We start from the raw sequence: 15,033 nt of genomic DNA on the forward strand, positions 1-15,033 counted from the left end.
TCCTAGTGGAACCTTCTCATGCAGAAAACTTAAAACAACATAAAAGAATACTGTTTCGTTTCCCCCAAGTGTTGAGAAATGGCATCTGCCAAAATATTAGGTTTCTGGCAGGAGTTACTACCTGATCTAGGTCCAGTCTGTAAAAGAATGATGTAGTGGGAAATATATGCTATTTGAATGTGAGTATAGTGTGTAGGGCAAACGGTTTTTAACAGCAAATCCAAAGTGCGTTATACAGTAGTATAGTGCAAACACCAGTTGGACTTCAAGTTTGAGCAAGGCCAAAACAACAAACAAAACTAATTCCAGGAGAAATACTAAATAACCTTAACCACTCAAAATAATAAACAAAAGACAAACTGCTCACCAAACCCCCTGACTAACACAAAACAAACAAACAAAAATGCCAAACCCAAACAAAATGGCAGCCAAACTCTACACCTGGTGAAGCTATTTCCAAAAATACACAAAAAGGGAATCTGTATACAAAATATACAATAAGCTAACAGGTTTAAAAGGCTAGGCATAACCATAGTCGAAAAAAGCAGAGTCAGACGGCCAAATAGTCAAAGATTAATCAAACAAGTAACAAGCAAACAAACGAGTGACAGGAAGCAAGTGAACAGGGGATATTTCACAAAGCTGGATTTCTCAGTTTAGCCAGACAACTTAAAGTCAAGCCTGTTCTTGCAATAGATATGCAATAGAATATTGCACATTAATCATTATGGCTAATTTTGTTTGTTTAGGAAAGCGAAGAGAGCCAAGGGACATCCCTGCTAGACGATCCTCATGTTTTGAGTAATCTGGCTGAGAAATCGTGCTTTGTGAAAAAAAACCCAGGCCTCTTTTCTTCTTGTCCCCACATGACAATGTAACCAGCAGCTTGATGATGTGGACTGGAGTATGGACCAGAATGAGTTGTGAGAGCAAAAGACTCGGACTGGATGATGCTGACAACTGAGGAGACAGAACAGAGGCTCAGACAAAACAAATACAAACAGAGTGGAGCGTAACACAGGGTTTGGGCCAGTTTTTACATACAGTATTGAGCTTGTGTTTGTTTTCTGATGAGTGATTTTATTGTGTAGTAGATTCTGAAGGATTGTGCCTACAGACACGCACTCTCACTCTGCTGCTCTGTCTTTCTCTAGTAATGTTATAATCTATAGGTGTGTTCAGAACAGCTCTGGTGTATGAGGAATGGGTAAGTGTGCCTTTGAACAAACCCAGGCATGAAGTTCAGTACATCAGTCTCAGTCACAGCGTGGATGATGAGAGGGATGTGTTGGGTTGGTTGAAAGATGGCAGTGGATCTTTTCTTTTGCTTGAACTTTAGTGCAGCGGGGCAACACTTGATCAGTGGAGGGTAACTGGGTTCACAATCAGCAGTTATTCAAAAAATACTGGTAATAAATGAAAGGTTTAGTTCCAAAATGACAAACCACTTTTAAGAATTTTCTTTTTATTTCATGCTACACATTGCTGGAAGTAAAGCTTTATATGCAAAAGAAATATTAATGCTATAATAGGATCCACCTTTATGAAAGAAATGTTTTCTATTGGCTGCCAATCATTGGCTGTTTTTTTTTTTCAAAAACTTGCTATATCCACAATTATCACAAATGGATATACAGCAATTTGGATTGTAATTCTTCAAATACACACACACACACACACACACACACACACACATTTTCTAAACCGCTTATCCTTCTGGGTCGCGGGGGGGTGCCGGAGCCTATCCCAGCGTTTCATTGGGTGGAAGGCAGGATACACCCTGGACAGGTCGCCAGTCCATCGCAGATTCTTCAGATAGTGTTGGTCTATTACAGACATGTAAAATACCATTTTATCCCAGCATCACATTTTCTGCCAGTCAGTTCAAGCACTTAGTAATAAAGTGTAGCTCTGTGAATTCTTATCTGTGGTAATTCATCTCTGTTGGTGCATGTGAACGGGCTTCAAATCTAGCAGTACCAGGCGGGCCTGATTTGGTTGGGTCAGATCATGTACACTCACACATGTACAGATGTAGAGATTCAGAAATGCGCTCCAGGAAAAATACTATCTGTCAGCACAAACTCAGACTAAACAACATTTGTTTGCTTGAGATAAAGAAAACCATCTACAATCTTTCAGCTGAAACGTCCATATCAAAGTGCCGAGAAAAGGACAGCAGGGAAGAGACTGGGTGAATTGGTGAAAGCATTGTGTGGGGATACGCACACATCCCTTCTTGGTCTTGAGCTGAAAGGAGCGTGAACCGACTGCCTTTATCCTACTGCAATTTGAAAAATGTGATTAAAATCTTATTTCACTATGGTTTACTGCACCACTTACAAGACTACAATCTGCTTCTGTAACAATGTTTAGAAGATCAAGAACTGAAAAGCGTTGTAGGACTTGCTTTCTCACGGTTTATTCTGGGAAGAGAGAGAGCACACATGACAGTCTTCTCATAGATAAGATGACTGCCTGCCTGACAGAATCACAAGCATTTTTCTAAAGCATGTTTTTTAGTTGGTAAAATGGCCTTCATTATCTAAAGAAAAAATCTATTACTTCAAAGGTCACAACATCAGTCAGGTGCTCACACTGTTTTACAATATTGTGTGTTGCAACCTACTTACACAGAGAAATGGTAAGAGTGCTATCAGGAAATGCAAAGAGAATGGAAAAGTGTGACTAGGCCTACAATATACAGTGTTGAAATGAGCACTGGCTGGTGTATACTTTAGTGTAACTACTATCAGGAAATGCATCCTGAAGAAAAAACTAGCATGGAAAACATGGCAATCTCACAGACAAATTATTTATAAACTGCTCCGTACTGCAAATCAAGAATAACTAATGCATGCTAATTATGAGAGAATTCTAAATCTTTACATTGAAGCTTATAATAATAATAATAATGATAACTAAATAAATAAATATATAAATCAATCAATCAATCAATCAATCAATCCAGAAAACAGAATGATGTGATGACATATGATATGAGGAATGATGACAAAAATGTATTGTCCAGTCCTTCTGGTGGGTTCACAGTCCTGCTTTACAATAATATTTTAAACCAATAGGGGTCTCTAATTTCCAATCCCACGTTTTATTTTAACATGAAAAAAAGTCTGTTGTACATATACATATCGCTGTTGTAGGAAGAAAACCTCATATCTCCAAAATGGTAACTTTACAGGAGAAGGAAAAAACCTTTAATGTAAGTCAATGGAACCAGACTTTTTCCCAAGTCATTTTGGGCCGTTTCTTTTGGTCCATTCTTCATAAAATGTACACATAGTGTAAAGGACAAGAGGCACTTGCAAATGACATCAAAAACTGAAAAACGACAAAAAAATGGACATATGAGGTGTTCTTCTGACAGCAACGATATATAAGTCAAGTCAGAGTTTATTTATATAGTGTTATATATATATATATATATATATATATATATATATATATATATATACACACACACACACACACACACACACGTGTGTGTGTGTGTAACAAACCTTGTATCGCCAAAATGATAACTTTACAGAAGAAGAAAAAAACATTCTTTACTTTTGTACATTAATGGAACCAGACATTTTCAGCCATTTCTTTTGGTCCATTCTTCATAAAAATAAGACACAATGTAAAAGGCAACAGGCATTTTCAAATTATGTCAAAAACTGAAAAACAACAAAAATGGAGATACAGGGTTTTCTTCCAACAAAAAAATAAATAAAATAAAAATAAACTGCACTGCTGCTGTTTTAATTATTCCTCTCTTATTAATGTTACTTAACAATTGTGTATAACTGAGTGAAACTAAGTGAGATGTACTGATTAAATGAAGTACAGTGACATGTTTGTTTGGTTAACGTAATCTAGTTTGGGTAAAACTTATTCTTCCCATTGGCTCCTGGCTCCATCTTTTTGCATGCTGGGAGTTTCTTTCCCTTTGCTTTACCATGAATGTGTTTCATTCTGTCTAGGCTACCTTCCCTTATGTGCCTGCCTGCCTGGCCTAATGTTGTTGGCTAGAAGGGACATATTAATATTCCCTGCCGAGTGTGGATCTGTGCTGGGTGCATACAGTGATCACATTCATACTAAGGGATGCTGGGTGCATACACTGATCACATTCATACTAAGGGATAATGCATCAGTGTTTGGCAAAATGGTCAAAATTAGTAGATCAGAAATAGCAATTAAATTAAATTAGCTATTAAAATATGCAATCAACTTGAAATTGTAGATTTAACTAATTTAAACAGTTAAAATGAGATGCATTTATGAGACAGAAATATGTGTTTAAATTTAAACACACGTTTATTAAAGTTATTCTTTAGTTTCATAAGTACACTGAACTTAACATTGCTGGTTTACGTGTACATATTTTTTTTGGACAACGATGATGTGTCTTCCAAGTTGTTCACGTAATGTTGATAATGGTAAAATAGTGGAAGATCTGAAAAAATATATATTTTCTTTGGGGGCAATTTTGCCTCAGACCATCCTGCAGGTACCTCTATGCCAGGAATGGCTTTTAAAAAGCACATTTTAGGCTAAAAGCTTTTCTCAAAATTATCGTAAAACCCTAGAACCATTACATACAACAACCGTCCATGAGGACACCTTTATAAGTGTTAAATGCTTCAGACACCTGGTTCCTATCCCTATCACTGTGAACAGCTCTGACTCTGTAAGTTTGTCTTGAACAGAGCACTTAACTGCTCTGAATGACTCCATTTACAGTTTACATCTGAACCCTTTATGCAGAAATTTTGGAAAATCAGTGGACGTCCCCTTTACCAGTGCATGCTAGTGCTGCACTCTTCTGTATCATGTGCAACAGAAATTGTCTAGAATAAATTATTTGGATTTGTGCCGTGCAGTGGGCTTGTTTGTGACACTCCTTCAGAAACCTGCATCATCTGGATTATGTAAACGGCATATCTACACTCGCCCCCATCTCAGACTGCCTTAGCTCGACACGAAACCAGCACGTTTACTCACAAACCCAGAGACATAGTTTCATCTGCCAAAGGATATATGAACCCCATATCCACAAATATGATGGCTATCTGTTCTTGAACACATACTAACCAACAGTGGCAATGTTTGTTATTGTGCATGAGCTTAATGGGAAAATACCCACAGAGATGATTGTGAAACAGAATTCCACAATTTATGTCACATGTAGCATAACGACATCAAAAAGAGCAAATGTGACGAGTGAAGAGAAAGGAGCATGACAGTAGATTTACGGCGCCTGTGCAAAGATTTACTGCGTCAAATAAACATAAATGTCATATCAAATGTGAAATATGAGAACGTTCAAGTGATGCACGGAGTAAATGTGTCATTCACTGTGAGATGATCTAAAATACTCCATAATGCATAATGAAAAGGGTTCTTATTGTTGCTGTCGTAATAAAACCTCATATCTCTGAACTGGTAAGTTTACAGGAGAGGGGGGAAAATATTATTAGTCTTAAAAGTTTTTCTACCTTTTCAGTCGTTCCATTCATCATGAAATATATACAACACAAAGTGAAGTTGGCATTACTAAATATGATAAAACAAACAAACAAACAAACAAACAAACAAATAAATAAAGTTGCAATTTATCTTACATTTTATTTTTTTCTCTGAGGTCAACTTATGATGTTTGGATGGGTTTATATACCAAAAACACACACACACACCACACACACACGCACACGCACACACACACACACACACACTTTCTGAACCGCTTATCCTTCTAGGTCGTGGGGGGGGGAGCTGAAGCCTATCCCAGCGGTCACTGGGCCAAAAGCAGGATACACCCTGGACAGGATTGTTAATGTCTTCACGGAAATGGAGGAGATGTTCTTCGTGACACATTAACTACAAAACAACGGGATAACTGCTCACCATGTGGCCATGAGGGACAGAGATGCAGTCTCACTTCCTGCTCTAAAATGCAGGGGTGTGGCTAAAATAAGGCTCCGCCTATGGACTAAAACTCTGTGTTTCAGTAGTGGCATAAAAACATGGACGACTTTTTTAAATAAAGTTTTTTATTCAAAAATTAAACTAATGATAAATCTAAATCTTTCAATGTCACTTTAAGATGAAATCAAAAGATGTTTAAGAAAGTATTTTTTCACTATTTATAGTATAGTATTTTTACACTAGAAAGCGTGCTAAAAATGATTTTGTAGATATTCAGGTTATGATAAATTTTACTTTAGATTATTATCTTCATTGCTATGCATTTAAAAAGACAACAACATAATCCTTGTAGATATTTAAGGTCTAAATACTTATTTTTTTATACTGTTGTACTGAAGTTCAAACAAATACAGTAGAATGGTCCATATCGACTGTACAGACTGTGCAGTGAAGTGTTTTAAAGCTTTAACAATATTTACATAATACATCAAATTCTTTTATTTCAAATTAGTGAGGAAAATCTGTTTTTCCATGTTATGGGCTCTTTATAAAGGTCAGTTTCAGTCCTACACCATCTGAGGGACAATGAAAAAAGGAGTATAAAAAGAAAACCTTGTGCAAAGAACAAGATGAATCACTTAAGACTATCGGTTCAAAGAAACAGGCAAATTAGTCCACCCTCTGATGTAAATCTAGAACCTATAACCCTTCATTACATCTCTACCAAGTATGAAATTTGACAAGTGGTATTTTCCTGAGTAATACGACCAGTTCCGTGGTGTGTAGTCTGTTCGGTTCAACTGCAGATGGAGACATGAGGAGATTATTGTGCACATATGGGGCTGGCATTTACCTGTGCACTCGCACGCAGAGAGATTAAAGGTGACTCATGCACACTCGCAGTGCTATCATATGGCCACTATACAGTCCATGACAAGCGGTGTTCCACCAAAATGAATTACAGCACAGGATTCACACCAACTTTTTTTAGAAGGAGTAAATGAATGACTTCCCATGTTTGGCTGCTGAAGTAAATGCGTAAATCACTAGTGTTGTGTGTCATAACTCATATCTGGTGTCCTGACTTGCTTACAGGTGTGAGCTAGTGTAGACTTGAGTAGGCAGGCTTGGGCTTCTGAACAGGAAAGAGTCCACCATGTCTGTTTCTGAATATTGGGGGATCCTTAATGATACCTTGCCCACCCCACCCCGCCCCCCTCCTCAATCCAGTCATTTTATTTTGTATGCAATAATAAAAGACAATTAATGAAAAAATCAAAGAAAATCTTCTCCTCCCTTTTTCCTTTAATTATTAAATATACAAATCAATCATTCATTCAATCTTTGTTTTTGCTCTGGTTTACATTGAGGGGAGTAAAAAGCTACAAAATGATAATAGATTATGAAGTGAACTTGCATGACAATAAAACTCAGTGATAAACAATACGAAGACACAAAAATTTTGCAAAAAATAGCAGGATAAGCTTTTTTGCAAAAAACACAACAAGAAATATTATAAAAGCAGCTAATATCAACTAATGAAACAATCAAAGCAAACAAAAAACAATACAGTTAAAAAATACTAAATAAATAAATACATACATACACACACACACACACACATACATACATACATACTTGGGTCCTCTGGTGGTTTGGGGCCCTAATGTACTGCTTATACCATTTACAATAAAAAGCCCTGGAGTCAATGATATACACACAAGTAGCACTATGTGACTTTTACAGCCAATAAAGTACTTCATGCAATCTGTTATCTAGTTCTAGTTCAAAATATCTGATAGCTTTGTCCAGTCAAACATCAGCCGCTCCAGAGTCAGTTTATAAGGAGCCTGGCCACTTCCTATTTCCCCCATTATATCAAAAACATGACTGCAAAACGCCAGAGGGCGCCCACAAGTGAGTCCTCAATGAATGGGAGTGAATGGAGCTCAACGGCTGAAAACGAAAAGTAAAATAGTTTCTGATCACTTGCAGTGAACTTTCCTCATTGGCTATTCACGTTCACTGACCTCATGGACATACATGAGGCGCCATTTTAAACTTCTATAACCCGAGTTTAAAAGCTCTTAAAAATATAACAGCAGTGTTAAAATGTTTTATGATATTCAGTATTCAGAAACAATTGTATTCTTTTACATTAAAAATGTTTAAGCATTTATAAACTATGATTTTGCTTAAATGCTCCATCTTAACCCATTCACTTTGGACTCGCTCGGCAGCGCCCTCTAGCGTTTGAGAAACCCGGAAGACAGTACAGAGTGGTAATTCTCCTCTCTACAGGTTCTCTGGCCGCTTATCAACAGTTAACAAGGAAGCAAACAGCAGTGAAACACTGCCATCTTGTGGCTAAAACCATTATTACATTTACTCACATGAGGAACATTTTTGCCGGTTCTGGTGTTTTCGGTCTCCTCCGGCCTTTAGAGGGCTCTCTATTGTACTGGAATGCAGCTCACGGAAGAAAATACAATAACCGCTTGTGTTTGCTGGATCCTGCAGTAAACACCGAGTCTGCAGGGTTCAAGGATCGCCGCTTTGGACAGCCGAGTGCTCGAGGTTTAGTCTGCAGTAGGAAGTGTCCGCTGTGTATTCTGGACCTCATCGTTATTGTGCGCTTTTACCAGCACAGTGTGAAGTTTAGCTAGACTCTGATTTGTAAAATGAAGAGCTCGACCCCTCTTTTTATTACCTTACTCACTGTCAGTGTTATTTTTATGCACGGGAGGTGTGATGAGGAGGTCAGGAGACCGCGGAGATTAGCTCAGGTAAGGCTGGTCCGTTTGTACATGTTAATGCTGAAACTGGAGTAACTGATCGTGTCACACATGTTTTCTTCCTGGTCAGATTTTAGGATTTTCCTGGGAGAACTGTGGAAAGCCTGATGATCCAGCTGTTTTGAAGGCTCTTAAACTGTCTCCAGACCCGATTACTATTCCGGGAGATTTGACTGCGAGCGCATCGGGCAGCACGTCAGTGGTGCTGGTCTCTCCTCTGTCTGTAAGTCAGCCCTGTTTAGAGCTGTTTTGAGCACATATGTGTCAAACTCCAGTCTTCGCGGGTCACAGCACTGCAGACTTCAGGCATCTGCCTCGTTAAATGCACCTGATTCAACTCAGCAGCTAACTGGAAAGGCCTTGGATTGAATTCGGAGCCTCAGACGAGGGAAAAGACTAAGCTCTGCAGAGCTGTGACCTGAGAGGATCCTAGTCTGACACCATTAAGGAATAGTCCCACTTTTTTTTTTGACCTGGTGCAATGTGCTTTTTCACACATTGAGATCTTACACATCTCCTCTTGTGTCTTCCGTTTGAGAAATGAGTAACAGTTCACTCTTTACATCAGTCTCTTAGGAAATTGAGCAAGTTTTCAGATTTTCAAATACGTTACATCAGATTGTGAAGTTTTTCTGAGGTATCCTGGGCATAGTTACAGTTGCTAGGCTATGAAGGTCCAACTAGGTGAACCAATTTGCTTCAGCACCACCCTGAGGCAGACCAGTGCTGCAGCTCCAGCCAGTTAAGAATACAAAAGACAGCTCATTGATTGTGGGAGAAAAAGCTAAACAATGACCTTTGCCTGAATTTGTATTTGAGCATCTATTTTTCCGTAATACATAGAAAAACATCATAATAAGTTTATTTTCAGGGGCCGCTCAGAATTTTCATTTTGAGACATTCACGGGGTCCAAGAGGTTAATTAGGTTAACAAGGTGTTTCACACCTTGGTTTAGGCTACTCCACCCATAGGACAGGGATTTCCAGTCCCAGCACTGGTGACCCCACGCTGTGCACATTTTTGTGACTCATTTAGCACACCTGATTCAACTCATTAACGAATGGGCAAGCTCCTCATCGTCTCAGAGTCAGATGTGAGTAAGGAAAACACAAACATGTACAGAGCATGGGGTCACCAGAACTGTGATTGGGCACTCCTGTAATATGGTTATAGACTGTACTAAATCACTAATGCAGTGATGCAGTATTATCCAGGGGTCATGCTATTACTTCGTCTTATAGTAAGACCTGATACAGAGCAGAACTGATATGATCTTCTAACTCTGTTGGGATTATTGTACTGTTTTACTCTATTGAGTTGTAGGAGAATTTTGTGAATTTGTTTCACAAAATACTGTTGTTAAAAGAACAGAAAAATAACACTGAAAGCTTGGGAACACTACGCAGCATGAGGTTGTTTAATACTACAGCTTGTTGGCTTCTGCTTTAAGAATCTATTGTTAAATACCAGCATTGTCTAGTCTTTCCATGGAGCATTTTGTTATGCAGAACATTGTGATTCACCAGCAATGATAAAGGTTTAGTCAAGTCTCACAAAGTCTGCCCACAAACTAGAGGAAGTCGATGGTTCTCTTCTCTTTTTCTTGTTTCGCCACTACCCTTTTGCATAAGCACACTCTAACTTAGAGGTTTGTTTTGTTCAAGTCCATTGATCATGACCTTGTTGATTATATAGACTATATAATTTGTTAGTGAAAGGTTATATAAAAAAGTATATGTATGAGCTGGTTTGAGCTTAATATGATGACAGCTCTGCCCATGGAACTGATTGGTTGTATCTCTTGTGCTTGTTGCCCTGTATTTGTTTTTCTCCTTGTGACCATCACATGGCTCTGTAGAATTGATAGGATAAGCAGACTTTATCTCAACAACTGCATAATATCCTTTTTCATGGCATCCTGCAGGCTGTCCTGACTTTATGGCTTTGGAGAAATAAACTGTGATCTCACCCATGACACTTGGTACTGTTATGTTTCAGGTGAATGTGACGCTGGAGAAGGAGGTGGCTGGAATCTGGGTCAAGATACCGTGTGTCGAGGAGATGGGGAGTTGCCACTACCCGGATGGCTGTGACATATTGAACCAGCTCATTCCTCCTGGCCAGGACTGCCCTGAGCCCCTGCACACATATGGCCTCCCCTGCCACTGCCCCTTCAAAGCAGTGAGTGTCATTAGAGTCTTATCATGTCTTTATAGCTCTTCCATCACATCACATGGTGTATTACTTATTAACTGTATAAAAACAGTGCAGCCAATTGAGGTGTTATTAAGATATAGGAGTTATAAATGGACATTGGGTTCTGCCGAGGGCTCTGTGAAGGTTAAGGGATTAAACACACATTTTAAAGGGGCCATATCATAGAAAATTAAATAGCCTTTGCTTCTTTGAACATTTGATGCACTATGTGAATATTGTTAAAGTTCAGAACTGTAAAGTACCACTGCCCAGTCCATACAATCTACATACAGAAGCTAAGCTGCAAGAACAACCTGGTTTAAATTAGTTTTAGTTGTGATATCATAACCATGAAGACGTTTACATATAACCACCCATTCAGCAGCAGTTTAGCCTGCCCATTCGCATTGAGTGTTGAAGTGATACAGAGTGTTGTAACTGCAGACAGTCTGTAGGAGAATTATTGCAGCCAAAGATGTCAGGAAACTGTTAAATGCTATTCTGTCATAAAGCAAATGTATTATTGAAGCCTTACAAAGAATCCAGACATCTGAACGGAGCAGTTAAAGTGTTGGTTTTGTTTTTGTTTTTTTTATTTTCCCTGAGGTCCTGAACATTTCAGGCATTTCAGCCTGGACTGCTTTTTTAAAACAGAGCTTATTTATATACACTGATCAGCCATAACATTAAAACCACCTCCTTCTTTCTACACTCTTTATCCTTTTTATCAGCTCTACTTACCATATAGGAGCACTTTGAAGTTCTACAACTACAGTCTGTAGTCCGTCTGTTTCTCTGCATACTTTGTTAGCCCCTTTTCAACCCATTCTTCAATGGTCAGGACCGCCACAGTGCAGGTATTATTTGAGTGGTGAATCATTCTCAGCACTGCAGCGACACTGATGTGGTGGTGTGTTAGTGTGTGTTGCGCTGGTATGAGTGGATCGGACATAGGAGTACTGTTGTGTGCAAAAGTTTGAGTGCCCCTGTCCAAATGATGTGTGTGTTTTGGGAAAACATGTGAACACATCCTCTACAGAGAACATACTTCTCTACATTTTAATGCACAATTACTGTTTATTTGCTGAATTTAACATATGGGAGGGAGATAAAGCAAAATATGTAACGTAGAAAAGTTATGGCACATTTTGTATTTTATGTTTTATTTTTGTTCATGTTAAACAAAAATAAATAGAAATTGTGCACTAAAATTAGCAGAAAACCACCATATTTAAGTTTGTTCCCTGTAAAGGAGGTGTTAGCTTATATTTACGTAGAAAATCAACAAAACATGGAATTTGACAAGTGTTCACACTTTTACACATGACTGAGCAGATAACAGAATAGACGTTAATCATAATGGATAAAGAGCCGTTGGAAAATGGTCATTTAAAATTAATTACAACTGAAATAAAATACAAGAAAAATGTAGAATATGGCCCCTTCGAAAACAAAGTAGGAATCTTGTTCCCTGTTTATGTGGTTTATAGTTTTTCCATTAATCATTCTGTGTATTCTAAGTAGCAGTGACAAAGGTGAAGTAAAATGAAATCAACAAGACATAAACTAGTGGTAAATGTTATTGAATTCTTAAGAGTAATAAATACATTCTGAAACTAAAAGAAGCTTATTTAATTATTAACTATTGTAATCTGTTTTCTGTCAACAGTTCTTACAACTGCCTTGGTGAAGCATCTGCAAAAAAAAGTAGAATGAAGCCTTTCATACTAAATAATTTTAGACCAATTTCAAATCTTAAATTTTTAAGTAAAGTCAGTGGAAAATCATTCATCAAAAAAAAGTAATATTTCTTGTGGAGTCCCACAAGATTCAGTTTTAGGTCCTTTGCTTTTGTCTTTGTACATGTTACCTCTAGGTGATGTCATTAGGAAATTTTCATAGCTATGCTGATGACACACAATTAGACATTTCCATTCCTTCTGATGATTAACACTCTGTAGAGCAGCTGTGTCAGAAATTTCTCAGGGGATGTCGCAAAATTTTCTACAAGTAAATCACGAAAAAACTGAAATACTGTTCTGTGGTACTAAAATTCAGAAAAAGTCAGAGAAACCTGCTTTATGAGAAGCTCAGTTCTTTAGCTTCATATACCAAACCTAAAGTACCTGGGTGTAATCTTAGGCTCTGGGCTCTGTTTTATCTTTTGAATTTTTCATCATTTGAGAAATATTGTTAAAAAGAAATTGTTTTGAAAGAACCACACTGGCTACCTGTATGTTTCAGGATCGATTTTAAAGTTCTGTTACCAGTTTTTAAGGCTCTAAATGACCTTAAAACACTTACATCACAGAGTGTATCTGTTTATGTTCAAGTATGTTAGATGTGCAGATTCATTAAAATTCTACGTTTCCTGGTAATTATCTTTTAAATTGATCTGTCATTTTCTTATATGATTTCAGAATAATACTCATACTCTCTTTTACTGTTAAGCTGTCTATAAAGCACTTTTGAGCTGCCACCAGCATGATGTGCTATATGAATAAAGATTATTATTATTATTATTATTATTATTATTTCCACACATATAGCTATAACAAAAATGCACTGCTTTTTTAAATGGAAAAAAAGTCTTTAAGGGCTGAATTGAGTGAATTGATTAATCGCAGTTAACTACACAAGACAATGTGATTGATTATTTTAATCACCTGATAGCCCCAATTCTAACACATTTCTGTTTTCTTTCTCTCAAGGGGGACTACAGTCTGCCTCAGTCTGATTTCTATGTGCCACATATAGACCTGCCCTTCTGGCTGACCAACGGTAACTACCGCGTGCAGGGGGTTCTGGGAAGTGCGGGTAAAGAGCTGGGGTGCCTCAAAGTCAGCCTGACCATACACTCAGGATAATTACCAAATCAGGGAGACGGTTTGGAAAACTTTAAAGCAGGACATCTGCATTCTGTTCCATGGTGACACATGGCTATTTAAAGACAGGCAGTCATGAGAAGCTTGCACATCCTAATAGCTGATCCTTTTTTAAATTCCGTACAGACAGAAAATGGTACCTGGTGATTTCAACTACTGTTATTCTTTTGTCATTTGATCAGGTGATATGATAGATAATCAAAACACTGATTAGGTCATAGAAATAATGCATCACTGCACTATTGATCTGAGATGATTAGTGATTAATGTATGTGCATTTTTCAAGACTCAACAAGGCCTTTTAGGATAAGTATTGATTTTATTATGTCACTTTAAACAAGAAATCAATCATTTTTAGCATTCATGATTTTAGTTTTTAAGCTGTTAAAGTAATAGATTGTTTTAGGTACACTTTTTTAATGTGAATGTTTACTGTAACCCAGAAACAAAGGGAGAACAGTGACTGCCTTGAGGGTTTTTTTTTTCTTGGGTGTGGGAGATCTTATGATGGCAAATAATTTTGTTTTTGTACTCTGATTTATGTGTTGTTTTTCTCTAAAAGCTGCTGTAGGCTTAACGTTTCATAAACATAAGCTCTTTTAAATAAAAATGTTCAACTTACAGTGATTATCAATAAAAAAATTAAATAAATTGCTTTTTAAGATGTTAGATTTGTTATATTTTATACCAGCAGTGTTTTGTCACTGTATTACGTCTAGAATACTTGCTATATGTCTTTAATCTTTAATTTATCAAAAGCTTCAGTAAAATTAACTTCAAGTAACATTCCAAAGTGTCTCCTCTGTCCTTTTTATCAAGTAAGCAGAGTTGATTGAATCGTTTTACTTTGAGCTAATATATAAACAGCCTTCTTAATCTTCTCTGTTTATTGAAGATCTGGTGGATTTCACTTGACGACGTTACTGATAGTGTGTAGAAGAAATGAAGTACTCTTCCTTTGGTCGTTTGTGAATAAAAATCAATGGTAGAAAAGGTCAGTCTCTCCTTTTGGGAAGTGCTCCCAAACAGAGATGGTGTTCTGCACTTTGCACAGTAGATGGCGCCGAAAGAAAGCTGCAGATACGCACCTCGGATGTGTGTGCGTGTGCATGAGTGAGAAGAGTTCATTTGCAAAAACAGATCTCCATTTTAATGAATTTTCATAAATCATGTTTTTTTTAATTTATTTTTTTATTGTGCATTCCAGGTAACATCAATCAGT

General features: G+C 37.5%; 1 protein-coding gene across 1 annotated transcript; it reads left to right on the forward strand.

The window, feature by feature from the left end:
• The first annotated feature begins 8,409 nt into the window (after window positions 1-8,409).
• Window positions 8,410-14,599, forward strand: LOC118806868 (ganglioside GM2 activator-like). Its single transcript, XM_036568522.1, has 4 exons — window positions 8,410-8,720; window positions 8,800-8,952; window positions 10,729-10,911; window positions 13,638-14,599. Exons 1-4 carry the CDS (start codon window positions 8,616-8,618, stop codon window positions 13,791-13,793), a joined length of 597 nt encoding a protein of 198 aa, XP_036424415.1. The 5' UTR covers window positions 8,410-8,615; the 3' UTR covers window positions 13,794-14,599.
• Window positions 14,600-15,033: the final 434 nt, after the last annotated feature.

The sequence above is a fragment of the Colossoma macropomum genome, unplaced genomic scaffold, assembly GCF_904425465.1.
Source record: "Colossoma macropomum unplaced genomic scaffold, Colossoma_macropomum, whole genome shotgun sequence".
NCBI classification, from domain to species: Eukaryota; Metazoa; Chordata; class Actinopteri; order Characiformes; family Serrasalmidae; genus Colossoma; species Colossoma macropomum.

Coding starts and splice junctions, on each gene's coding strand:
- LOC118806868 (XM_036568522.1), top strand. CDS start 8,616: ATGAAGAGCTCGACCCCTCTTTTTATTACCTTACTCACTGTCAGTGTT. Junction 8,953..10,728: donor TGCTGGTCTCTCCTCTGTCT/GTAAGTCAGCCC, acceptor GTTATGTTTCAG/GTGAATGTGACGCTGGAGAA. Junction 10,912..13,637: donor GCCACTGCCCCTTCAAAGCA/GTGAGTGTCATT, acceptor CTTTCTCTCAAG/GGGGACTACAGTCTGCCTCA.